At 38.5% G+C, this 24,687-nt stretch overlaps 3 protein-coding genes across 4 annotated transcripts; 2 read left to right on the forward strand and 1 right to left on the reverse strand.

Annotated features, from left to right (window-relative positions):
* The first annotated feature begins 459 nt into the window (after positions 1–459).
* LOC119067009 (protein farnesyltransferase subunit beta) lies at positions 460–2,477 on the forward strand. The gene is made up of 6 exons (XM_037169736.1): positions 460–703; positions 776–1,158; positions 1,322–1,631; positions 1,701–1,833; positions 1,889–2,003; positions 2,073–2,477. The coding sequence occupies exons 1-6, from the start codon at positions 611–613 to the stop codon at positions 2,377–2,379; spliced, it is 1,341 nt and encodes a 446-aa protein (XP_037025631.1). The 5' UTR covers positions 460–610; the 3' UTR covers positions 2,380–2,477.
* Positions 2,478–4,207: 1,730 nt separating this feature from the next.
* Positions 4,208–10,322, forward strand: LOC119067010 (ER membrane protein complex subunit 1). Of its 2 annotated transcripts, XM_037169737.1 has the most exons (14): positions 4,208–4,390; positions 4,474–5,098; positions 5,169–5,318; positions 5,384–5,576; positions 5,648–5,764; positions 5,847–5,864; positions 7,357–7,535; positions 7,615–7,773; positions 7,846–8,118; positions 8,190–8,391; positions 8,458–8,610; positions 8,671–8,841; positions 8,907–9,140; positions 9,722–10,322. In XM_037169737.1, exons 1-14 carry the CDS (start codon positions 4,278–4,280, stop codon positions 9,880–9,882), a joined length of 2,748 nt encoding a protein of 915 aa, XP_037025632.1. In that variant the 5' UTR covers positions 4,208–4,277; the 3' UTR covers positions 9,883–10,322. The 2 variants fall into 2 exon arrangements, with proteins under 2 accessions (XP_037025632.1, XP_037025633.1); XM_037169738.1 differs by lacking the exon at positions 5,847–5,864.
* A 3,339-nt stretch (positions 10,323–13,661) lies between these two features.
* On the reverse strand, positions 13,662–24,328 carry LOC119067025 (plastin-1-like). Its single transcript, XM_037169757.1, has 7 exons — positions 24,305–24,328; positions 18,791–19,687; positions 18,164–18,379; positions 18,008–18,097; positions 17,624–17,951; positions 17,471–17,532; positions 13,662–13,772 (listed from the first exon to the last, which is right to left on the reverse strand). The coding sequence occupies exons 1-6, from the start codon at positions 24,326–24,328 to the stop codon at positions 17,474–17,476; spliced, it is 1,614 nt and encodes a 537-aa protein (XP_037025652.1). The 3' UTR covers positions 13,662–13,772; positions 17,471–17,473.
* Between the last annotated feature and the right edge of the window lie 359 nt (positions 24,329–24,687).

A 24,687-nucleotide genomic window follows, 5' to 3' on the forward strand; every position in this document is an offset into this window, starting at 1 on the left:
TTCCAACACAAACTTCGTCAGGGTGACAGCACGTATTTTATAATCGTTTTTTTTTACAGCGATCACACCGAATTGTGTGTTTGTGTTCGAATTCAAGCACATGTTTCTTCTCTCATTTTAACATTGCTCTCAAGCAATGGAAGTATAAACCAGGTATGGTCTGTTCGTTCATACAAACCGGAGGACATAGCGATTTCATATAAACAAACTCAACTCTCATGGGAGGTGAGTTTGTTTCTATGAAATTGCTGTGTCCTCCGCTGCATACAAAGTTTGACATTCGACCATACCCTGTGTTGACCAGTTTCTGAGTCTCCTCTATACTACCTCTGTACGGTCAACTTGGCCGGCCGCTGACACATCTGCTTCAATGAGAAAAGAATGCGAAAAAACATATGACAATGACAATGTAGTGGTTTGAGTTGGTTGCAGTAGATGTCGCTCTCGTATCATTATCACTCATAATTTAATATTTGTAACCTCTCTGAGAATATATCTACGTAATTTCAATATTTCTTTCGATTAATATTCAGCGTTGTACGACGATTTTCCTCAGTCTTTGTCGACATGCATTTCAATTGAATAGTCGAATTGAAAACAGAACGCTCACATGGATCATCCCAGTAATCTTCGCGATTATTCCGCTCTAAGGAACGAGAAATTCGATGAGGAAAGGGTGTCGACACCAACTTCAACGGAACAGGTAACTGTTTGTTTTCTGATTTTGCCGAACACACCGGACAATTCGGTTCATTCACAACAATTTCCCGTTCAGATCAAAACAGAGCGACTGATTAGCCGTTGCTTTGAGCGACTGGAACAGTTGATTTGCCTGGAACCGACACTACCGCAGATCCATCGAAATGAACACATTCGGTTCCTGGAATCGGGCATCCGACACCTTAGCACAGCGTACGAGTGTTTGGACAGTAGTCGGCCGTGGATAGTGTATTGGATTTTGAATGCGGCCCATTTACTCAATCACAGTTTCAGTGAGGTGCTGCTCGACCAAATTGTTGATTTTTTGGTCAAATGTCGATCGCCGGATGGTGGTTTTGGCGGTGGTCCTGGTCAGGCTCCACATCTAGCACCAACTTACGCAGCTGTTAACAGTCTGTGTATTATCGGAACCGAAAAGGCGTACAAAGCACTTGATAGGTAAACTACGAACGTTTCTCTGGTAAAATTTGCAAGTCCGGCTTTGTATGGGTCTTTTAAATCTGTCTTATGCCTGTCTTCGCTTCCCCCATTCAATAGCTCCAGCCCGTTTTCGTGTATTATTGTCTGTTCCAGAGCCTGAACATTGTCGTTGTTATTGCAGGCCGAGCTTAAAGAAGTTCTTAATCAGTGTTCATGAACCGAACGGAGCGTTTCGCATGCATGTCGGTGGCGAAATTGATGTGCGTGGCTGTTACTGTGCAATAACTGCAGCAAAATTAGCAAACTTTTCAAAGAGAGACATAGACGAGATCTTCGAAAATACCGTCGAATGGATAGTCAGTTGCCAGACGTATGAAGGTGGTATCGGTGGTGCACCCGATCTCGAAGCACACGGTGGCTACGCATTCTGTGGAATTGCCGCACTAACATTGCTCGGATCGACTGGAAAGTTAAATCTAAAATCGTTACTGGTAATGCGATGATGATGATCGTAAACGTTTCGACCATTCGAAAAACCATTTCCACTTGTCGACTTTCAGAAATGGGCCGTGAATCGCCAGATGCGTTATGAAGGCGGATTTCAAGGTCGAACGAATAAATTGGTTGACGGTTGTTACAGTTTCTGGCAGGGTGCATCCATACCAATTATCCAAGTCCTCCTGCAAATAAACGGTTAGCGAATACGGACGTCCATCGTTTCCCGTTTAAACCGTACTTTAATTTACAGAGCCGTTCCTGGGCGATCTAATTGAACGACCGATTTTCGATAGACGTGCTCTCCAAGAATATGTTTTAATTTGTTGTCAACGACCCGAAGGTGGCCTTTTAGACAAGCCTGGCAAGTAAGTAGTTCATCAATAGTCACTCGCTTAAACGACTAGCAAATTGTCGGTTTCCCTTATTGATACCAGGCCGCCAGACTTCTATCACACGTGTTATACGCTGAGCGGTGTGTCCATATCGCAGCACTGTAAAATTGATATGTTTCCATTCGTCATTGGACCGCCGGAAAACGAAGTGATGCCCACACATCCGATCTACAATATACCGCCGTTGGCAGCGTGGAAAGTGTTCACATACTTTCAGAAGAACACCGACGACATGTACGAATCGGAACACAACAGTTGTAACATAGACGACAGCGAAGGTGATGAATTTGTTCGTAGCGAGAGTCAACCGACTGAAACGGATGAAAGTTTTGAAATTGTTGACGACTGACGACTGTCGTTTAACATTTCATTTGTCTTTACAGACTTTAGTTGGTAGAGCCTTTGAATTTTTAATCATTTTTAATAAAGAATCGCGGATTTCACTTCGTGCTTTTTTTTAAGGTTATTGATTAGACTAATCTGCATTGCTAGTAGAAATGGTGGACCCACGTTTTTATACTGTTTTAGGGCATACTATTGATCGAAAATGTCGATAGATATTCGTAGTTCGGGCTCTCAGGCAGCTTCAACGAATTTTTCACAACGCAGACAAGATAATCTTCATTTTCTCCCCACTGCCTTTGGAAGCCTTTATTGTGAGAAACGATGTGTTCACCTCGGAAAAAACTTGGAAATTGCGTTTTCTCGGGTAACTTGAACTTTCTAACTTTTCTTCCCTCGTTGAACAAATAAATTTATTGCGGCTACAATCGGCCTAGTTAAGTTTTAAGGGTTACCAACAAAAAACAGAGTTTTGCAGCCAGACTTAGGTGAACGAAGCGTTTTTCATAAGTGCGAGGTTAGATTAACCATTCATCGCCACAAATCAAAAATCTTAATTTTCCAAACCATTTTTCATGGTTCATAGTTTTTCAAACAAACACAAGAGAAAAAATGTTTTTTTTTCACCCCTGTTAAAAAAGAGGGAAGAAAAAATATGTTTTCTCCTCAGACCTGTCATCAGATAAAACGACATTTTCTCATGGGCTCTTGAGTGTAATTTTACAAAAAATTCTGCGTAGGAAGTAGGAACAACTTTTAGCCGAAGATATCGTTTTGCGTAAAAATTGTTGAAATAGAGACAAATATTTTGGCACCATGTTAAAAGATAACTCGCTAGCGATTTCTACTTTCGGTAAATTCGTATAAGCACAAATCCAGTGTCGGACAATGCTACCACAGGTTTGTTACAGCGAAAATGATTGTTTGTAAAAATTAGCATAAAAATGTACATCTCTTCGTTCCAAGTGTAAGATTCATTCCCTGACACCCTTTCTATGCTTTCTATGCACAAAAAAATGGAACCATCACACATGAAAATGGGTCCGATTCTGGTTGTTTTTTCAAAGGAATCACTCTATTTAAGTTAATGACTACGTAAATGCGCGAGAATTTTGAAACCTATCTAATTACACTTTCCGAAGATATATCAGGAGTCAGGGGACCCGACTGATCAGAACGATTTTGCTCGATTTTGAACTAACCAAATCCAAAATTTTAATAGATTGATTCAAAGAAATGCTTCGCTCAGCTTTAAAAGACAGTTGGTACCGTAAATATATAATCGCCGATGTAACGGTCAAAGTACATAAACACTGAAGGTAATGCCAACCCTCAGAGGATCAGAGAAATTTCGGATGGCGACATTCATTTTCGTAATGTTGCCACCATCATATTGTCTTGTGACTAATGTTGTTTAACCTGCTCAGTTTGTATGGAATCGAACTCACCTCACCACTGGCATCGGGGAATTCGGCACACGAAACAAAACAAAAAACTATGTTTCACACATATATTGAATTCGTTTGCGTCAAGTTGCAGCTAGTGGCGAGGTTTCGTACAAGATAGTGTTTTTAAGTGTTCTATTTGAGTTCTAGAATAAAAATACAAAATCAGAAAAAAACCTGCCACACTACTCTAGGATAGGAAGGAATTAACATCAATATCAAATTAAAATGCCTTGAAAGAAGATTCAAATTTACCCACTTTAAGGGGCGATATCCGCTTCGCACGTCTCACAGCTCTCACAGTGACTGTAAGTAGCTGCTCATGGCCCCACCGCTCCCATGCCTCTCCATGCTCTTATTCCATACATACAATTACATATTTTGACAATTGATTATTAAAACCTGACATGTCATTCACCATCGGTCGCATTTGAAAATAAATCTTCGAGATCTTTTAGCTATGCATTTAAAGAGTTTTTCCCTAAAAAATTCGGTTTTATCAGTGGCAATATTTCTCTGCTTCGTCCGGCAATCGCATGAATTGTATGAGGATCAAATCGGAAAATTTGATTGGTAAAATTTGTTTCAATGAAAAATGATGGATGTGATTCGACAACACACACTGAGCGCTGAACGAAATTATTTTCATTTCACAGGAAGCAGGATTTTGTCGGAAAGGTGAAAAATGCCTTCTTTGACGGCGACCGGATAATTGTAGCTACCGAACAGAATGTATTAGCCGCACTGAGCGTCCGAACGGGAAGCATCCAATGGCGTAAAGTGTTGGAGAAAGACACTCGTGGCAGCATCCAGTATTTGCATGTCGTGCAGACGAACAAAAATGAGCTGACACGTTCCGGTGAATACAGTGACTATGATGTAATTACGGTTAGCGGAATCAATCCGGCTATGGTACGCGGTTGGAATCCCAGCACCGGTAACATCAACTGGGAATGGTCGCTGACACCGAATACGCCAGTGAACGGAGAGAATTCGTTGTGGTTCTATCAGGATTCCATTCTTTATCACGTCGTACCAGTGTATGGATCTCATATTGAAATCACCGGATATTATGCAAGTTCCGGTCAGCATGTCAAATCCACCACAACCAGAATATCCGCTCCGTGGATTGTGCAGGGCAAGTGTATTATGGCAGTTCCGTATTTCGCTTGTGCTATTGGTTCGCAGCTCGTCGGCGTTAACCTTTTGGCAGAGAGCAGTGTACTGGTAGCGAGAGATTTCGATCGAGACGTCAGTGGCAGTCCATTGAAATTGCTAAAGGTAATCAGGACCTACAATTCGATGCCATTTCCATCCGGGCAACTTTCTATTCTATTCTTTCTTTCGTTAGGGTGTGGATGCAACTGTTATTATTGGCAACGAGGCGTATACTCTGCAAGCTGACAAGGTGGTTCTCAAATCGACGACGGATGCGTTTAACTTTAATCTGAAAATTAGCAATGAAAACATACTCCTGTCCGGTGCTCTACAGGATGACAAGGTGATTAAAACAATACACGACCACTCGTGTTCACACAGAACGTTTACAATTCCGTGTCCTTTCAGTCCATTCGCATGCAATCCACCTACTTGGACAGTGGGAAAGCATACAACGATTTGTACATGGTGGCCAATTTCCCGGAAACGTTTGGATTGCCAGAAATATTGGACGTTCAATGCAAAAGCAAAGGCAGTGGTCCAGTTGCATGCCGAATGCTTCTATCGTCGGACAATGCTGCTTTGATTCTCATGCAACAAGGTATAAGTTTGAGGCTGGATACGAAAGGCAAATCGATTAACTCATTCCGACCATCCATTCTCTTAATGCAGGAAAGACGAAATGGGTGCGAGAAGAGGCTCTAGCGAACATTGTGGCTATCGAAATGATTGATCTACCGCTCGCTGATTTCGAAGGATCGATTGAGAGTGAATTGCAAAACAAAGATGGTAAGTTGATGAGACGCGATCAATTCGAAATTGAATTTCAATTCAAAAAAAAATTAATTTAAATTTACATGAAATATTCAAGAGGAAAGTTACGTCAATTGTAAGTGAAGTTTGCTGTTTATGAAACGTGTGATCTGTTTATGGATTTGCTGGCTTGTTTTCTTAGTTTTTTTATTTTTTGGTTTTTTTCTTTTGATTTTTTAAGAAACGTGTGGCTTAGGGGTGGTCAATTCTGCGAAGCAATTGTAGCGCTTCTGGAAAATTTTCATTTTTTTTTGTTTTTTCGCCACCTGAAGTTGTTTGAGACCATAGTCTGAAACAGGGTTTTTCGGAATCTGCGGAGAATTTATTTTTTGATGCTTTGTAAAATCGACCACCCCTAGTGTGACTTTTAGATGTAGATTTTTCGTTGAGTTTTTTCCGGGTATGTTTGTCGTTGCTTAGAAAATTGGATGTTCTGATTCACTTCGATCATCGGAACTCTTTCCGAAAAATTAGCGAATGTCATTCAGTCAGGGCTAATTATTCGGAGTACTCCGAATAATTCTGACAGTTTTTCAGCAATTAATTTTTTATTGGAATTATTCGAAGTTTCTCCGAATTTTCGGAAATTAAATTCCCAATAATAAGCTGACGCAAATCTCGGGATCTACAGCTCCTAGGGTGCGTGTGCAAATAATGTGTATTCAGAATACCAGAATTCTTTTTGCCGAAAAAACCGAATACCGGGAAATTTAGCCAGGAGAAAAGAAGCGGGAAATTGATTAGAAATCGGAAAATGACTGGAAATCGAAAAATGACCAGAAAGCTGTAATTGGCCAGAAATGGTGAATTTGATTAGAAATCGAGAAATGACCAGAAATCGGGAGATGACTATGAATCGTGAAATGACAGGAAATAGGGAAAATGTAATAAATCGAGAAGCGAGAATAAATCGAGACAAAAATTTGCGCTCGCTTCGCTCCCCCCTTTCTGATGAAATGAAGAAAAACCGAGAAAAACGTTGTTTGTCAGCATTATCGAATAATTATGATGCTTCAGTAAGATTGTAATTAAATAATCTTTAAACCAGGAAATGCCAGCATTTTTACCGGAAAATCCCAATATTATTATCGGGAAGTTTGATCGAATTTCAGTGTATACCGGAAAAATTGGAAAATCGGATTTGGATACTGGAAAAAAAAACATTATTTGCACACGCGTCTTCGGGATAATGCAATTTAACCGAAAAAAAGGCAATGATGTATCTTGCTGGTCAGTTGCTACGAATTCTTAGGAGAAAATCAGGTGGTTCGTTGATGTAAATGATTTAGTACTGAATTCGGTAGCGCATTGTTTCATCGATTGAATTGCTTAAATAACCATCTGTGCTTGCTTATTACAATCGATGAGTCATTGACAGTATTTTCTTGTGTGATATTCAAATTGTTAAACATTTAAATTCAACTCAATTCAACCCATTGAGCTCCTATCGTAAGACTGTTTCCCTTGTTGTTGTTAACTGATGAACGTATTTATTTTGGTCTGCACGTTTGTCACGTTAAATTTTGTTCGATATGAATGATCTATGAATTCCCTCAACCTACTTCCAGGGGATATATTCGGCACACTACTCAGACGAATTTCCAACCAAATTCTCCAAATCCGAAACCTAATCCTGACAGTGGTTGGCCTGGATGCACATCGACCGGATCTAGCTACGGATGTTGATTTGACGCGCGATGCTTTCGGATTACATAAAATGATTGTGGCCGTAACCGAATATGGAAAGGTTTGTAGTCGTCGTTGTTGTGATTGTTCTTCCGTGGAACATGACGAAAACAATGATATTGACCCTTTGCTCTCTTCAGATATTTGGCATTGACAACATGTCGGGAAAGTATCACTGGATCAAACATTTACCGAATTTCAGTGGATTTAATGAGCACCAAAGTTTAAAAATTTTTGTCCAACGAACGTCCAGACATTTTCCCCATCCACCAATGTGTTCTGTAATCGGTAAAAATAAGGTAAAGTTCCTAGACATCGACTGTTCTATTCGTCTGTTCCTAACTTCCGTCCCAATCTCATTCCAATGGCAGAACAACGGCAACGGCATTTTGTATCAATTCAATCCAATTTCCGGTCAATCAATCAATGGAGGCATAACCACATTGGACTACAAAATTCAGCAGGTGTCACTCCTCCACGATACGGAAAGTGATTTCCTGAAAGCCATTCTGATATTGGATCAACAGAATCAAGTCCATGTGATACCGAAAGAGTCGGCCAATCTTGCACATAAAATGTATCTGTACACAGCCGATAAGACGAAAGGAACGTTGTCGGGATTCTTCATCAACTACGCCAATAAGGTCAATAAGCATGTGTTAGAACGTTTAAAATAAAAAAAAATAAAAAAATTCTTTTCTCCACCAACGAATAGCAACTGGACGCGATACCGATATGGGAGATAAATTTGGGCGGAGCTGGAAATATACAGAAAATTACCAACATTGCCATGAAAAGTTCCATCGAACATGTTCATTCGCAGGGTCGTGTACTCAACGATCGATCGGTTCTGTACAAATACATTAATCCGAATTTGGTGGCTGTTGCTACCCAAGGACCCGATTCCATTCATAAATGTAAGTGCCAACGGTTAATGTCAATGCAAAGAAGGTTTTTCTGATCTTCCAATGTGTTTCCGACAGATGTATTGAACATCCATTTAGTTGATGTTGTGTCCGGTGCCGTTGTACAATCGTTAACGCATCGTCGAGCTAAAGGTCCCATTCACATGGTGCACTCGGAAAACTGGCTCGTTTACTCCTATTACAACGATAAAGTGCGTCGTACCGAAATCAGTAAGAGCAATTGAAGTTACACAATCAGCGCACGCTCATTTTTGTCCATCGTTTCATTAGCTTCCGTTGAACTGTACGAAGGAAAGACCCAAGCGAACAGTACCATCTGGAGTTCATTGGACGCTCCACAAATGCCAATGGTCGAGAAGCAATCGTACATCGTGCCAGCAAGTGTTGTTTCACTGAAAGAAACAATCACCGAGAAGGGCATCACCAACAAGCACGTATTAAGTGCGTACGGTCAATCGATTGCGAATGGATTTTGATTTCAATTAAAATTTATTTTTCTCGTTCAGTTGCACTGTCCAATGGTGGAATAATTGAAATGCCGTGGGTGTTGCTGGACCCACGACGGCCGATATTATTGCCGAATCAAGGACGCGAAGAAGGTGTCATTCCATACATTCCAGAACTACCTCTACCCAGCGAAAATGTGATTAATTATAACCAATCTGTAACAGCTGTTAAAGGCATTTATACCGCTCCAAGCGGACTTGAGAGCACCTGTCTGGTTGTTGTCTACGGTTTAGGTGAGTGAATTCTAAATGATCGGAAAGGTCCCATCAAAAATCGGGATGTGCGATGCGAAGGCGTATTTGGGGTAACAGGGTTGGGCTGCACGAGTCGCGCTATGTTTGATGGAGTTTCGATATTTAGAGCCAAAATTCCTGTAAAACGAGGGCAAAGTTCTTCTTTCATTCTTTCCTTAGACGACGTCAACATCTAACAACTCTTCTGTGAAGCAGAACTTTTGATTGAACCCGCGCTAACGGTAAATTTATGATTAGCGCTGGTTCAAGCAAAATTTTTGCTTCACAGAGGAGTTTTTAGATGTTGACGACGTCTCAGGAAAAAATGTTCGTGGAGTTGCAAGGAACAACTTTGCCCTTGAACGTCGTAAGGAAATTTGGTTTTACATATCGAAACTTTAAAAAATTAGCGCACGAATAGCACAGCCGAACCTTCCTGTGAGATTTTTGTTTGATCATAGCTTACAAACGGTCTTTAAAACTACCGTAAAAAAGACATCTTCAAACGACACATAAGTGACCATCCCCGATCCCAACGTCTCAATTTAAAATTAATTTTTTTTTGCTTTCATACGTTACAGACTTCTTTGTGACACGAATCGCTCCATCGAAGAGTTTTGATCTCCTAAAAGAGGACTTTGACTACATTCTAATCACTGTGGTGCTGGCCGCTCTGACCATTTCGTCTTGTGTCGCCAAACACTTATCATCACGGAAAACGATTAAACAAGCGTGGAAATAGACAGTCGTACAGTGCGCGGCAACATTTCTCTTTTGTTTTTCTTTTGTTCATTTTGAAAATTAGGAATTTTGTTTGTGACTCTTCGTTATTTAATTAGTATCCAAAGGCTAGTATAAGTATTTAAATTCTGCGCCGTAGAGATAATAATTCTTAAATTTAACATTCAGTGCCACCCAACCCCCATTCTGGTAGTGGTTTATAGTGGAGTTAATTGACAATTATTTTTTGTTTGTTTGATTCCGTTTAAAACTTCATTTTTAGTGCAATTTAACTTGATTCCAATAAAATATATTTATCGATCCCTACGACCTTCTCACCGTAATTTGCATAGAACTCCCACTCCCACTTAATGATAAACATCCAGCAATTTTTGTATATTTCGTATCAATCGACGGTACGAATAAAAATCAATAAAAACGGAAAATTTGTTATAAAGCGAAGTTGATTGGTTTTTTTGATATTATTTTGGTAGAAGTATATGGAAACCATCAGAACGAGGCCCTGGACAGTTCCTAGAACTTTTGGCTCAACAGTGTTTCTTCGACTAGACTGACAGAGTCGTTGAAATTCTACCGGAAGTAGTTTTTTTGTCCACTTTGATAACATGAAATAAATATTGGAACAGTCATGGACAACAATACAATCCGAATTTGCATTGGCTTACGTTTAGGCTGCAATATTTGTTCAACACACACATGCATATGCGGTTCTCTGGTGTTGCCTAATGGTTTACATGGATTGAGCTGCTCAAAATGTATTGCAAAATATGAGCGGCATATCATAATGAATGATATCATCCACAGATCATTATCATCATTGCATATTCCCGCTAACTTAGAACCAAGGGGTTTGTCAAGAAATGACGGAAAAAGACTGGATGGTGTCACACTGACTCCATGGTTGAAAGGAAAACCACTCGTTTGGGATGCAACCTGTGTCGATACTTTCGCAGACTCATATTTATCAAAAACATCTACAAAGGCTAGACAACTTGCAGATTATGCAGCGTCTCAGAAGCACAAACATTATTCAGAACTTTTGTCTTCTAACAATTATATTCTATTAGCCTTCGCTGTTGAAACTATGGGCCCGTGGAGTGAAGAAGCATTAAATTTCGTAGACAAAATCGGCCATAAACTACAAGAGTTGACTGGAGACAAAAGATCAAAATTCTTTCTAATACAGAGAATGTCAATGGAAATACAAAGACACAACGCCGCTTGTATTATGGGCACAATTTCCACGAATAAAACATTGGAAGAAGTTTTCTATTTATAAATATGTTAAACTTGTATATATAAAATAAAAAATAAAAAAGCAAAAAAAAAAAAAAAATAAATAGCGGGTTTTGGTTTTCAGCCATTTTAGGTGAAAAAATGATCATTTTCTCACCCAATATAGCTGATCCCGCCATTTTAGGGTAGAAAATGATTATTTTCTCACCTAAAATGGCGCCTCTCAGAATGACAACAAAACGCCATTTTCACAATGCTTCATAGTGGACAAAATAAGGATTTTCACATCGCTCGCATGACAAATAAGTTACCATTTCATTATAAGGAAGGTGATTCGGCTTTATGAATGTACTTCTTCTAAGACATATTTTCTGTAAAAATTTCACCGTAACAAAGTTACAAAGTCAAGGTTATTACAATAGGCAATACAAATATTGTTAGCTAATGTCATACATAACACTAGGCAACAGAGGCCATGTACACGGATGGTGACATAGTTGGATAGGTTTTGGTGTCCTGAATTTGGAACACACCGCCGTTCCTCCCAGTGACGTCTGCGATCACTTTTCTGTGGTGATGTAATGTACAGTGTCTTTGTTTCGATAGATGTGTCTATCACAGTCACTGAACGTGATTATAGAGGGGAAAGGGAAGAGCAAGTAAAGCTCTGTAAGTGCGATGTTCCTATCAGCTACACGGTTTTTCATTATTGTCTGTTTAGTCCGTTACCAACTGGTAACGTTAAAGAAAACCGACATAGTTATGGTATGTCAGCATGATATATGCCTGAAAATCGTGGTTTTAGTTCGAATCGACAACGGATCCAGTCAGTCTGAGATGATAGATGTATGATTCTTCACTGAGCTCTCCGAGCCGTGTTACATTTTAACAAACCAGTTTAACGCCGTGGTAAACATCGGCATTAAATTTCGTCGCGAAAAATCATAGTACCAGAATCTTGTCTTCACGAACCCAACCTCTTTCATCAGAATAGATGATATTGAACCGATGTGATAAAGTTCAATCAGTTGAGCACCCGCAAAACCTTCCGAGGATAAAATTTCGAATGCAAACAAAGCTCCATCCTTTTTGCCATAGTATTCCACCAATGTGCAGTAAGATAAAAATGTCTAGTTGAGAGACAATTAAACTTTCTGACGAATTATAACAGCGAGTAACGGCCTTCCATACACTAAGTTGAGGATATGAAATTTGCAAATTTTACCGTTGAAAGAGTGACTAAAAACGATGTCAATTGAATGATGATAATCTGAATGGTGAAACATTTGTTTACGAGTACCACAAACGATGCAATTCGACCGTGCAAAGCAGCGACATAGTCTAATTCGTCGCTAACATCAGGCGAGTCTGATTTGCATTCCCTTTTCAAATGCGCTATGAGGGTGGTTGTCTTTGAATTCAAAATTTCATAGAACCGAACACTAAAACGTTGAATCTATCAAATTGTCTCAAATCGATGGGCAGACCTTTATATCTGTAACTTTTCGTCGTCCTCACTCATCCGTTCATCGTCATCATTATCATCGGCTTGGTTAATTAACTTAATGCTTATTCATACTAACCAGGTGGTTTGTGGACCTGTCGCAATATCTTATCAATCAGAGAGTAAGTGAAAGATGGATACACAATATCCAATTAGGTCAAGGTCAGTCATTTTAGCGGAACAATAAATTTGCTTCGGAAACCCATTCTTTCATAGCCGCCGAAACCACAATTGCAGTTGCACAGACAAAAGTGATTTTTATACTTACGTTTTGAAACTAAAAATGTACAAACTGGGTAGGACGATTGTTTCCCATGGGACTTTAGGATTTTAAAATGTAACGTAATGTTTAAGGTAATGATTCAAATTCGTTTTCCATGTATTTTCGTGTTCCATTAATTGTTATGTTGTGCTCTTAATTCAAAACAAAGACTTCAAATATTTCCTTTTTTTATTTCATCAATTTCAGAACTCAAAATATTAAAATTATATCGAGACACTTTTCTACTTGAATCCCCCTTTTTTGTCACGAGTGACGAAAATAGCTATTTTGCTAGCTAGTTAGTACATGGGGGATTTTGCATGGGTTGTCTGCGCACACCCAGTAGAGTTTAAGCTTTGAATCACTTGGATAACGTTTTTTCTTTTCGATTCTTAAGAGGCACCGGCACTTAGCTAAAATTGTAGCCTTCATTTGTGTGCCTCATATTCCATTTTTAATGATATCTTTTCATCAGAATCCTTTTTCAAAAATGTACGACCGCAATTCCGACCACGAATGTGTTAGCTTTAAATCAAAATAAGTGTTGGTTGTAGTGGTTTGACCAGCTCTGAGAAAAGTGAGCAGTTTAATGAAATTTTCATAAACTGTTCATTGTTCTCAGAGCTGGTCAAACTGCTACAACCAAATCTATTTTCTGTTGAAAGCTAACACATTCGTGGTCGGAATTGCGGTCGTACATTTTTGAAAAAGGATTCTGGTGGAAAGATATCATCAAAAGTAAACTAAAATCCAGTATTTAAAAATCGCCCTAATGTATGCTTTTCGGCAAAGTACCGGTGCCTCTTAAGTTAATTTAACATTATCACAATGCAGGACACTCCACCATCATGGAAGTATATGTAACATCGCCATATGATGTGAATATTCCCTGGAAAAAGTATTTTTTTGAATTCTAAAACATTTTTTAATTGATACATGAGACGGACAATCGAGGCTTGCCAAGATTGCCTCTCATGTATCGATATCTTATTTTATCATATATGAGCAAAAACGATACAACAATAATTCTGCGATTAGTCAACAGGAATATATCCAGAATATCTCACCGAAGATTCAAAATGAAAAGTGTGAAAGCATAGCTAACGCTCAACACACACGAGACATTGGAAACACCTGTTGGTTCTAGTTTTCATTGACAGTTGTAGCAATCGTGATCTACGACATTTTCGTCATAAAAACTGGGACCAAGAAATGTTTTCAATATCTGCTATGTGTTAAGCATAACGTTCATATAATGAAGTATCAAAAATTGTCTTTTCGGTTCATTTTTCTCAGTAGGAAAGATTGATTGTAACGGAGTGCGAAAGAAATTCTATTGGTTAATTCTGAAAAACCATTTTTCAAACTCAGGCGCGCGTGCGAATAGTCTATTATACACTAATCGCACGCGCGTGCCATTAGTCAATTCGTATAAAAAATTATCATCGGAGTGTAGGTTACTCTTAATTGTTCTTAGATATATATATATATCGATAGCGACTGACGCTCTACAATTTTTAGCCCCGTACGAAGTACGAAGGGGCTTATAGGATTACGATGCCGTGTGTAATTGATGGAATTCGAAGCAGACGGTAAGTGCAAAGTGTTTCCCTATGTTTATAGATGACGAATCCGCAATAAAAATTTGGGCCGTCTGTCCGTCTGTCCGTCTGTCCGTCTGTCCGTCTGTCCGTCTGTCCGTCACGTCGATATCTTGAGTAAATCAAATCCGATTTCAAAAATTTTTTTTTTCCCTGAAAGATAGTCAAAATAGTGAGGCTAAGTTCGAAGATGGGCATATTCGGGTCGGCCCTTCGTGAGTTAGGGCCACCTAAGTGATTTAAGGTCTTTTGGTGATATTTATGGCAAAATAAACGATGGAAATGTAAATGACACGGCAAATGATAGGTATTGTCAATACCAATCCAGGAAAAAAAAGTTTTTTAAAATCGGGTGAGTGGACCGTGAGTTAGGGCCTTAGAAGTGAAAAGCTACTAGGGCCCTATGTGTATTTTACATAGAACTCAAGTAAATTTCATCCGTTTTTCGTAATTTTTGTTTCATTTGAAAGATAATCGAACACCGAATAGAATGTTGTTGAAAAAAATTAAATTTGGGTCCTTGGACTAAGGCCGCTACTAGGGCCCTATGTGTATTTTACATATAACTCGAGCAAATTTCATCCGTTTTTCGTAATTTTTGTTTCATTTGGAAGGTAATCAAAGGCCGAATAGAATGTTGTTGAAAAAAAATTAAATTTGGGTCCTCGGACTAAGGCCGCTACTAGGGCCCTATGTGTATTTTACATATAACTCGAGCAAATTTCATCCGTTTTTCGTAATTTTTGTTTCATTTGAAAGGTAATCAAAGGCCGAATAGAATGTTGTTGAAAAAAAATTAAATTTGGGTCCTCGGACTAAGGCCGCTACTAGGGCCCTATGTGTATTTTACATACAACTCGAGCAAATTTCATCCGTTTTTCGTAATTTTTGTTTCATTTGAAAGGTAATCAAAGGCCGAATAGAATGTTGTTGAAAAAAAATTAAATTTGGGTCCTCGGACTAAGGCCGCTACTAGGGCCCTATGTGTATTTTACATATAACTCGAGCAAATTTCATCCGTTTTTCGTAATTTTTGTTTCATTTGAAAGGTAATCAAAGGCCGAATAGAATGTTGTTGAAAAAAAAATTAAATTTGGGTCCTCGGACTAAGGCCGCTACTAGGGCCCTATGTGTATTTTACATATAACTCGAGCAAATTTCATCCGTTTTTCGTAATTTTTGTTTCATTTGGAAGGTAATCAAAGGCCGAATAGAATGTTGTTGAAAAAAAATTAAATTTGGGTCCTCGGACTAAGGCCGCTACTAGGGCCCTATGCGTATTTTACATACAACTCGAGTAAATTTCATCCGTTTTTCGTAATTTTTGTTTCATTTGAAAGATAATCGAACACCGAATAGAATGTAGTTGAAAAAAAAAAATTGGGTCCCTGGACTAAGGCCGCTACTAGGGCCCTATGTGTATTTTACATATAACTCGAGCAAATTTCATCCGTTTTTCGTAATTTTTGTTTCATTTGGAAGGTAATCAAAGGCCGAATAGAATGTTGTTGAAAAAAAATTAAATTCGGGTCCTCGGATTAAGGCCGCTACTAGGGCCCTATGTGTATTTTACATATAACTCGAGCAAATTTCATCCGTTTTTCGTAATTTTTGTTTCATTTGGAAGGTAATCAAAGGCCGAATAGAATGTTGTTGAAAAAAAATTAAATTCGGGTCCTCGGATTAAGGCCGCTACTAGGGCCCTATGTGTATTTTACATATAACTCGAGCAAATTTCATCCGTTTTTCGTAATTTTTGTTTCATTTGGAAGGTAATCAAAGGCCGAATAGAATGTAGTTGAAAAAAAAAATTGGGATCCTCGGACTCAGGCCGATACTAGGCCCTATGTGTATTTATACTCAATAAATTAAAATTTTAGGGCTATTTGAAATTTTTGTTTTATTTGAAAGGAACGTCGTACGGGGCTTCGTAATTGCGCTATGCGCAATTTCTAAGATGTACACATTACATAATAATTTTACTTTAACTACTTTAACCGGCGCATAGGCTTACGGTCAAAGTAGGGTGACAGACGCACTAGGGTCACGTTCGCAATAGATATACGGGTTTGTACGGGGCTCAGTCGGAGCAAACGCTCCGACTGTTCTGATGGCTCGTTTTTGGGTATTTCTAGTGATCGGTTTAAAAGTACAAAGTAAAATTAAATTTGCCTTGGGGTCAGCTGTCAAATTCATGAATATTTTTTTTAGAGCTAGGCTCAGAGGGTTTAGTTTGTTTTGTGCTAGATACGATGCAATGTACTTGTGCATACATGATGCATTGCTTTTTATCACGGCGGAGTAAAATAAACTTTGCTCTGCTGTGTTTTCATTTACTTTTTCAGAAACTAACAAAATCTCCGAACGAAAGAATTTTCAATTAATTTTGGGCAGCAAATATGTTATTTGACTATTACTTACTGTAATATTTTACTCTTTTTTAAACTCTACGCACAATGGGCCCAATGGTGGCCTCCGTGCATGTCCTACCACTGAATCTTCAAGAAGAACTAGTTGACGACTACGATGAATATATCACAAGAGAGAGATATTTTGGTAATTACGTTGATTTTGGAAACCTCAATCTTGGGATTTAAATGACTGTACCAATGATTCCTGTCTGATCATTTCGATCTATCCAGAGTTAGTAAAGATACGACTGTGCCAGGTACACAGGTGGCAAGAACATTAGCAGAATATTTGAATCTATTATTATTAGTACTTCTACACCTTTCTGACATTTGTCGGTCCTAGGCAAGGGTAAATTCAGTCAATTATTTACAGCAACCCCTTCCTAGGAAAGCTGCAAGGATTGTAATTAAATGAATTTTTAGTCCATTTTAGTGACAAATTTTTGCAAAATTATTAGAAAGAATCGGTGGATAGATTTCACAATCAAACTTGGCACTTTTTTGTGAAATATTTCTAAAATCTGCCTGGTCAAATTACCAAAAAAATAAATAAAAATATTATAGCGTGGACTTACTGCTTATCTGCCCCTTTGACGTCCCGGCAAAAATGCTGATACTCCAGGAAGTAGCGGTTGAGCTGAAACATTAAAAAATTGGGTCAGGCTTTGAAAAAACCTCGGCCCGCTCACCTCTACAAACAGAGCAATTTTTGCATTTAAAATATTTACCGTGCGTGTCAGCCAATTGCCTTCGTTTTAATAGATCGGAATTAATTTCTTTTAACATCTCTAGTTCCGCTAGACTGTCGACTTTTTTGTGGAATCGGCATGAGATTCGTAAACTGGATTCCGCTATCAGAAATCTTCCAACATCAAAATTGGCCCTTGAATAGATCCGATAAGCTTTCGCCATAGTCTCCTTGTTTGCGAATTTTTCGAATTCTAGCCCTTTGATTTCGTGCCACAGCACGTCGCTCTGTTCCAACTTTTTGTCGCGGATCAGCTCGCAACAAATTTTGGTCATGCCCAGAAGAATATTGTTTGGGTCTTCATTCAACTGAAATGTAAACAAGCTGTGTATTGAAAATTTTTATTAAATTTTGTGAATCTTACCGATGGACCAATAATTTCTTTCGTGCACATGTCCTTTCCGTTAGAGAAAGATTGCTTGATCTCGTTTAACAAGCTTTTGTGTTTCTGTAGCTGGAATAATAACAAAGTTTGAAACAAATTTCGCAAAAAAAATGGTTTTGTAAAATTTTGACTTACAAGGTCATTAGTCGTACCGACATCGTCGTTCGCCTCTAAGCCCTCGATTTGGTCCGGCTTGTTAAGGCCGGGATGATTGTTAAACAGATTCGCGACGAAGGCCAAATTCAATTTGCAGACACCATTGACCACATCTTGGGGAGTCAGAAAACTTCTGCAATTCAATTTGCCAGCTTGTTGCAGCATTATTTCCGCACGTTCAGTCATATCACGTTCCTGTGAATTCGATTAGAAATTTGTAATCTGATTTGCTGGAAAAAGCAGATAGGTGGTGGGACCCGCAAGTATTCACAGTTTTATATGAACCATGGACAAAAAGGATTATTTGGGCTGGAGGGATGTAAGATCCTCAAATTTTTAGAATCACTCACTCCAGTTGGGTCGGAGTGATCTCTGAAGCGATAGCGAAAATATTTTTGTCGGAACGAGCTGCATTTTCAGCCAAAAAATGTCCTAAAATGACCTCGAATGGAATCGAACGTGGAAGGACTCATAGGTCGAATCATACCAAGCAGATCTTTGAAAGAAAAGGTTCGGGGTTTCAAAGATCTCCAGAACGGTGAAGAAGAAAGACTTCTCTTGATAGGAACATTCTAACACATTCTAAACTTTGCACGTGAAACTTACCCTCAATGCTTCCAGTGATACTCCCGCTTTGTTCGGTGCAATCTGTTTCAACAAGTGCGAATACACTTCAGAATCGACAATATCGCTCTGGAAGTTTGTACACCTTCGGGAAATGCCAGCGTTTGCCAAGTGATGGTTTACCCATCGCAGTAATATCGCTTCCGGCGACAATTTCATCAAATCCTCCAACCGTTCACCATCAAATAACAATGTGGACAGACCGGGGCAACTATCCAGCGTGATATGACTGAAGAGACCGATTCGAATAATTTGCCATAGTAGTCCCAACACCAAATGCGGTTTCCCTTTGGCTAGATCGTGTGCATCAAAGTTGACTATATTACATCCGATGGCTTGTGACGATACTAGAGCTAATGTCAAATTCTCAAATTCACGGTAGACCGTTAAATTTTTCTTATTTATAGCTCGTTCGTCGATCGTGTCCGGACAGGAATGGTTGATGATTTTACACAGTAATATTCCATCTTTGATTTTAGCATACAATTCGCGTCCTTCGCCGTCAATGGGTAACAAATGACTTAGGTCAACGTCATGGCCGATATTTGAGTTGATCCAATCGGAAAAGGCCAGCTGTTCTTCCATTCCCACCGAATGTGTTGTGCCGTCTGCCGATTGACTTGACATGCCAATTGTCTCAAGGTTTTCTTTTTTCGACACAACCATTTTGAACATGCTCGCCACATCCTTTGCTTTCAGATCGAAACAGAGCGTTTCGAACTCTTCGTAGGATAGCTTTCCGGGATTGCTCGATCGTTGTTTGTTTGTATACTCGGATATCATTTTGCGAACTTCATAGCCGGGCAATTTGAAACCGACGAGATCGAGAGCATCTTTCAATTCCTTTAATTCAATGTATCCGTCGTTGTTTTTGTCAATCTATAATGGAAAGAAAGAATGAAATTGATTAATTGAAATTGGCTTGGTTGTAGTAAAGGACAGTAAAAACGTTAAGAATCGTGTATCCTCTAAATAAGAATGAGTTAATATCGTATCTCATAATTATAATTGCTCAAAGTTCTTAATATTAAAACCGTAAAATGGATCGACAGATTACCCCACGCTCTATTACTTCCATCGATCAAAGTATTTTTAATCTGTTGATTTCAAATCTTGTACTTCAATTTTTTTAACATGCATTTTTCTATATAAAGGACCATATTATCCAGAGCTTGTCATTATTTTTGTCGTCATTATCGATAACAGATGAATAGTACGACACTTTGCATAGAGATGGTCAAATCGGTGGTCAGCGAAAAAATTCTAGTGGTCCAAAGACCACGAAATAGTATGTTGTGTTACAAGTATTGTAATGTTGATTTTTTCAGCACTAGACCCACTAGACCCCGAGCGGAGCGAGTAAGGAAAATTGGGTCGTGTGCTGAAAAAATCTCATTACAATACGTGTAACACATCATGCTTTGTGCTAACCGAGAATTGAAATAGACAAATGCACAAAAAATCAGAAATTTCATTGTAAAGAATCACTCTTCAAATTTGATTGATCACGTTGCTTTGCATTTTTAGCCCCGTATGAAGTACTGCGGGCTTATTAATATGCCGTTTGTAACACGTCGAATTGGAAGCAGACAGTAAGGGCAAAGCATTTGGTTTTGTTCATAGATGACGAATCAGCAATAAAAAACATAGCTAACGCCGACCCGTACGAAACACCTATTCGTATAAAAAGCCTTTAATGTGAAACTCTTTATTTCTCTTACTTCATAGTCTTCTCTACTGAAAAGATATTCGCCCTTTAAAATCACTTACGTTATCCACTCTTTGCCTTGTTATCATATACAAATAAATTGCCGGAGGCAATATAGACAGCCCCGTACGAAGTAACTTTCATAAATTCCTATTTAAACAGCTATATACCGCTATATTTACCTATATTTTCCTATAAATAAACATTTCACAGATGAATATGCTATTATATAGCTCTACATGCCTGTATATAGCTCAATATAGGTGAATATAGATATATATAGATGTCCATATATGGAATGCCTGAAACACCCCACACACATAACAAATTATTTCCATGTTAACAGAAACACTCTAAGTACCATTTTTTCCAAGATATATCACTTTTATTAAAATCCAATATGGCCACCGGCAGCCCTTTTTGTTAGGAGACCGGAAATTTTACCGACGCTTTACATTCGTTAATACCTTTCAAACAAAAAAAAATCATGAAATCAACAAAATACTGGCCGTTCACTGTACGGCCGAGTAGCCGGATAAGAGCTCACCCAAGAGACCTAGCTCATGCTCAGGTGAACCTAATTTCATAAACTTTTTTTCCCTGATTGGTACGGTCAATACCTATCTATTAAAGCGAAAGTAGTCAAAATCGGTTCAAATTTGGCCGACCTACAAGCAAAAACGGCTTGCCGCCCTGGGCCTGGTTCACACCAAGGGGTCTAACTCACGAGTCGGTCATCCGATTTCTATAAACTTTTTTTTTGTCGATCGGTATTGTAAATATCTTTCATTTGATGTATCATTTACGAGTACAGGGTTTAAATGTCCAGAGATATCTTCGAAAAACCGTAAAGCACTTATTGGGGTCCAGCTCGGGTGACAGTTGCAAAGAGAAAAGAAAACTCTTGTTCACCCCATGGAACAAACAAGTGTCGAGGGAAAAAAATGTCTCATCTGAACTGTCATCAGAGAGAGAGAGAGAGCGTCAACAAAACGCCATCTTCTCACTGCATTTGAGTGGAGAAAATAAGGCTATTCACGCCGCACGGATAAAAAATATCTTTACACATGTGCGGTGTAATTAACCTTGTTTTCTATTGATATCGCTGTAAATCTGACGGTATTTTTTTTTGGCATATCTTTTAGCATATCTTTTCAAAATTTGTTTTTGTTTCCAAAAAATATTTTTGTTTTCAAAAAAAGTTTTGTAAGTATATAAAGAATTTTGGTTTTCAAAAATAAAGTTTTGTTTTAGTATATAAGGAGTTTGGTTGAAGAAAAAGTAACAAAACTAAAGTTTTGCTTTTTCTACATATGAGAAAATATGGTAATAATTGATTGCAATGAGAAATAATTTAGAAAGGCATCGAATTAAAGTGATACACTGAAAAATGATTTTGATATCCTAAAAAAAGGTTTTCGATGTTTTGAAAAAAGATTTTTGATATCCTGTCAGCATGATACACTAAAAAATAATAAATTTTGATATCTTAAATAAATTCACCGAAATTTGAAATTGATACCCAAAAAAGGAATTCTGATATCCAAAAAAAGGAATTGATGACCCGAAATAATAATTCTGATATCACAAAAAGCAAATTTTGATATACCAAAAAAAGAAAGTTATTTCATAGAAAAGGAAATTTTATTTACAATAATTATGACCAAATTTTAATAGTATATTACTTCCGAGGTTCCAAGTTGTATATTTGATAAGTGGGGTGTATTCCCCACTTGTCAAATAACAACTTGGAACCTCGTAAGTACAATGCTTTACGTGATTAGGCAATGTAAATGAAAATGAAACATGCCGTAACACGTAAAAGAATTTACAAAACAATTTTACTTTTTAAATACTGGATTTAACTCCAAGTTGACGATAAGATTTTGACAACAACTTTTGTATGCGGCCGACGAGTACTAGAGGCTTGTAATATATATTGTGCAAATTTGTATATTAAAGCAAAGACATTGCACGACAAGCAGATAGTCAGCTGAAAACATTGTGATAGAAGATTAATACGCTTCGCGGTGGCTTACCACACAGTCACTGAATTCCGTTTTTCAATCAGCCGTTCACATTATATGCAATGTTCAATTATTACACATCCCACATACAGCGTCAAAACATAATATTGAAAATTTCGCTTCATCTATCGGTACACGGTTTGTCTTTGAGTCCAAGCAAAATGCGACACTAATACAGACAGAGAATAGAAACTACATTGACTGGAACAACGCACATCTTCATAATATCGTACTATAGAGTGTTTAAGTGAGAGAGATGGCGAACCGACAACCTATTGTTCCATCTCGGGGTCTGCTGTCAGATTCTTTTGTATTATCGATGACAGCAGACCCCGAGTTGATTTTCCATCTCACTCTACTTAAACACCGTATAGAAAGAGCTCGTTTAATTCGTTCAATGCTGAAATCAAAATGTTCATCATTTGATTTGGAATATTTTACGACAAAAATCCATCGTCAAACAATTCAAATTGGTTCGGTTTCGTAAATTATAATCTGCCACTTTTAGGACAACACCGAAACGATTATTTTGGGGTGACTGTGTATGAACGGTGCCATGCAGTTACCGTTCGGAAGTGGCAGCGCCCGGTTTTTTTACGTTACGCTTTAGCAACGGACTAGATGCAACATTAGAACTCACCCACAGCGCGAAGCTATTAGAACAATTTAATTAAGTCATGAGAGAAAAAAAAAATGGGAAACCGAACAGAGCTCTTCGCTCTTCCCTTGCCCATGGGTCGCGTGCAGCGAAATCGCAGACAATAGTTATTTGTGTATCTGTTTTGGACGATTGTTTTTAGGCAATTTCGCGAGTTGTAGCACGAACGAAGTGAGGGCTACATGCGAAAGTGCCTAAAATCAATCGTCCAAAATAGATACTCAAAAAATTTTTCATGTTAGGGGTCGAAAACCCGAGACGGCGGTCAAAGACAAGAGAGGGCTAGTCTTCATCAGTCGTTTCCGTTTTCGTTTTCAACGGACGGAAAATTAAATTTTCTGTGGTAATTATTTTAGTGATTCCAAACGTCCTGTATGGGGACGCAACGATTTGATCTACACAGGATCTTCAATTTATGCGGAGTTTTTCAGTCGGTTGAAGTTTCGATCTGCGATCTGGTGTTTATGAGGCCGTCAGTCAGTTGATACAGGGGGGATTTTCGGGTAGTTTGTTTTGTTATTCTGGTCGTCCTGATGTCGGTTTAGTTGAAAGTGAATTTTCATAGTGTCAGTCTTTTCATAGTGTCAGTCTTTTCATAGTGTCAGTCTTTTCATAGTGTCAGTCTTTTCATAGTGTCAATCTTTTGATTTGTTTCTGTTTTGTGTGCTGAAAGTGTTATGGGAGTTGATGTGAGGATTAGTGTGAAAATTAGTGTAAATAGTGTGTTTGTTTGTTCTGGGCATGATGGCGAATTGAGGATGGTCGAACGAAATTTCAAATGCGTTCGTGAAGTGAATGGCGGAAGAATGAATCTGAACGGATCTGAATGTGAGCTGTCGAATGAGGTCAGGATCGTATGTTTATATAATTTTCATGTTTTTGGATGTGGTAAGGTGAGTTTGTTTGAATGTTGAATGGATTTTTATGATTCTTGCTACGTTCTGGGAACTTTCGAAGTAGCATGACTTAATTAAATTGTTCTAATAGCTTCGCGCTGTGGGTGAGTTCTAATGTTGCATCTAGTCCGTTGCTAAAGGGTAACGTAAAAAAACCGGGCGCTGCCACTTCCGAATTATATTCCACGTAGACAAGCACCAACGCACTTGTTGTGCGTTGCAAGCACTCATGTTACTTTATACTAAATATCGAGACTTTACTTGTGACTCACCAGGTTTTACCGGTTATTTTCGGGTTACAAAATTATTTTCTTATTTTAAAGGTTAAAGTTGACAAATTATCCTACAGGTAATTTAAGATTCTTACTTTTTATTCCTTTTCTCTGTGTGTGTGTGTGTGTGTGTGTGTGTGTGTGTGTGTGTGTGTGTGTGTGTGTGTGTGTGTCCACGAATGTTTCGTGAGAAACGGGAGCAGTTTAACGAAATTTTCATAAACTGCTTAGAGCCGCAAAATTTTTGGACTTCCATCGATGCGGTGCAGCGGAATGCACAGCACTTACAGTTACAGAGTAGATGGAGAACTGATTCGG

The sequence above is a fragment of the Bradysia coprophila genome (genome assembly GCF_014529535.1).
Source record: "Bradysia coprophila strain Holo2 chromosome X unlocalized genomic scaffold, BU_Bcop_v1 contig_117, whole genome shotgun sequence".
Lineage (NCBI taxonomy): Eukaryota > Metazoa > Arthropoda > Insecta > Diptera > Sciaridae > Bradysia > Bradysia coprophila.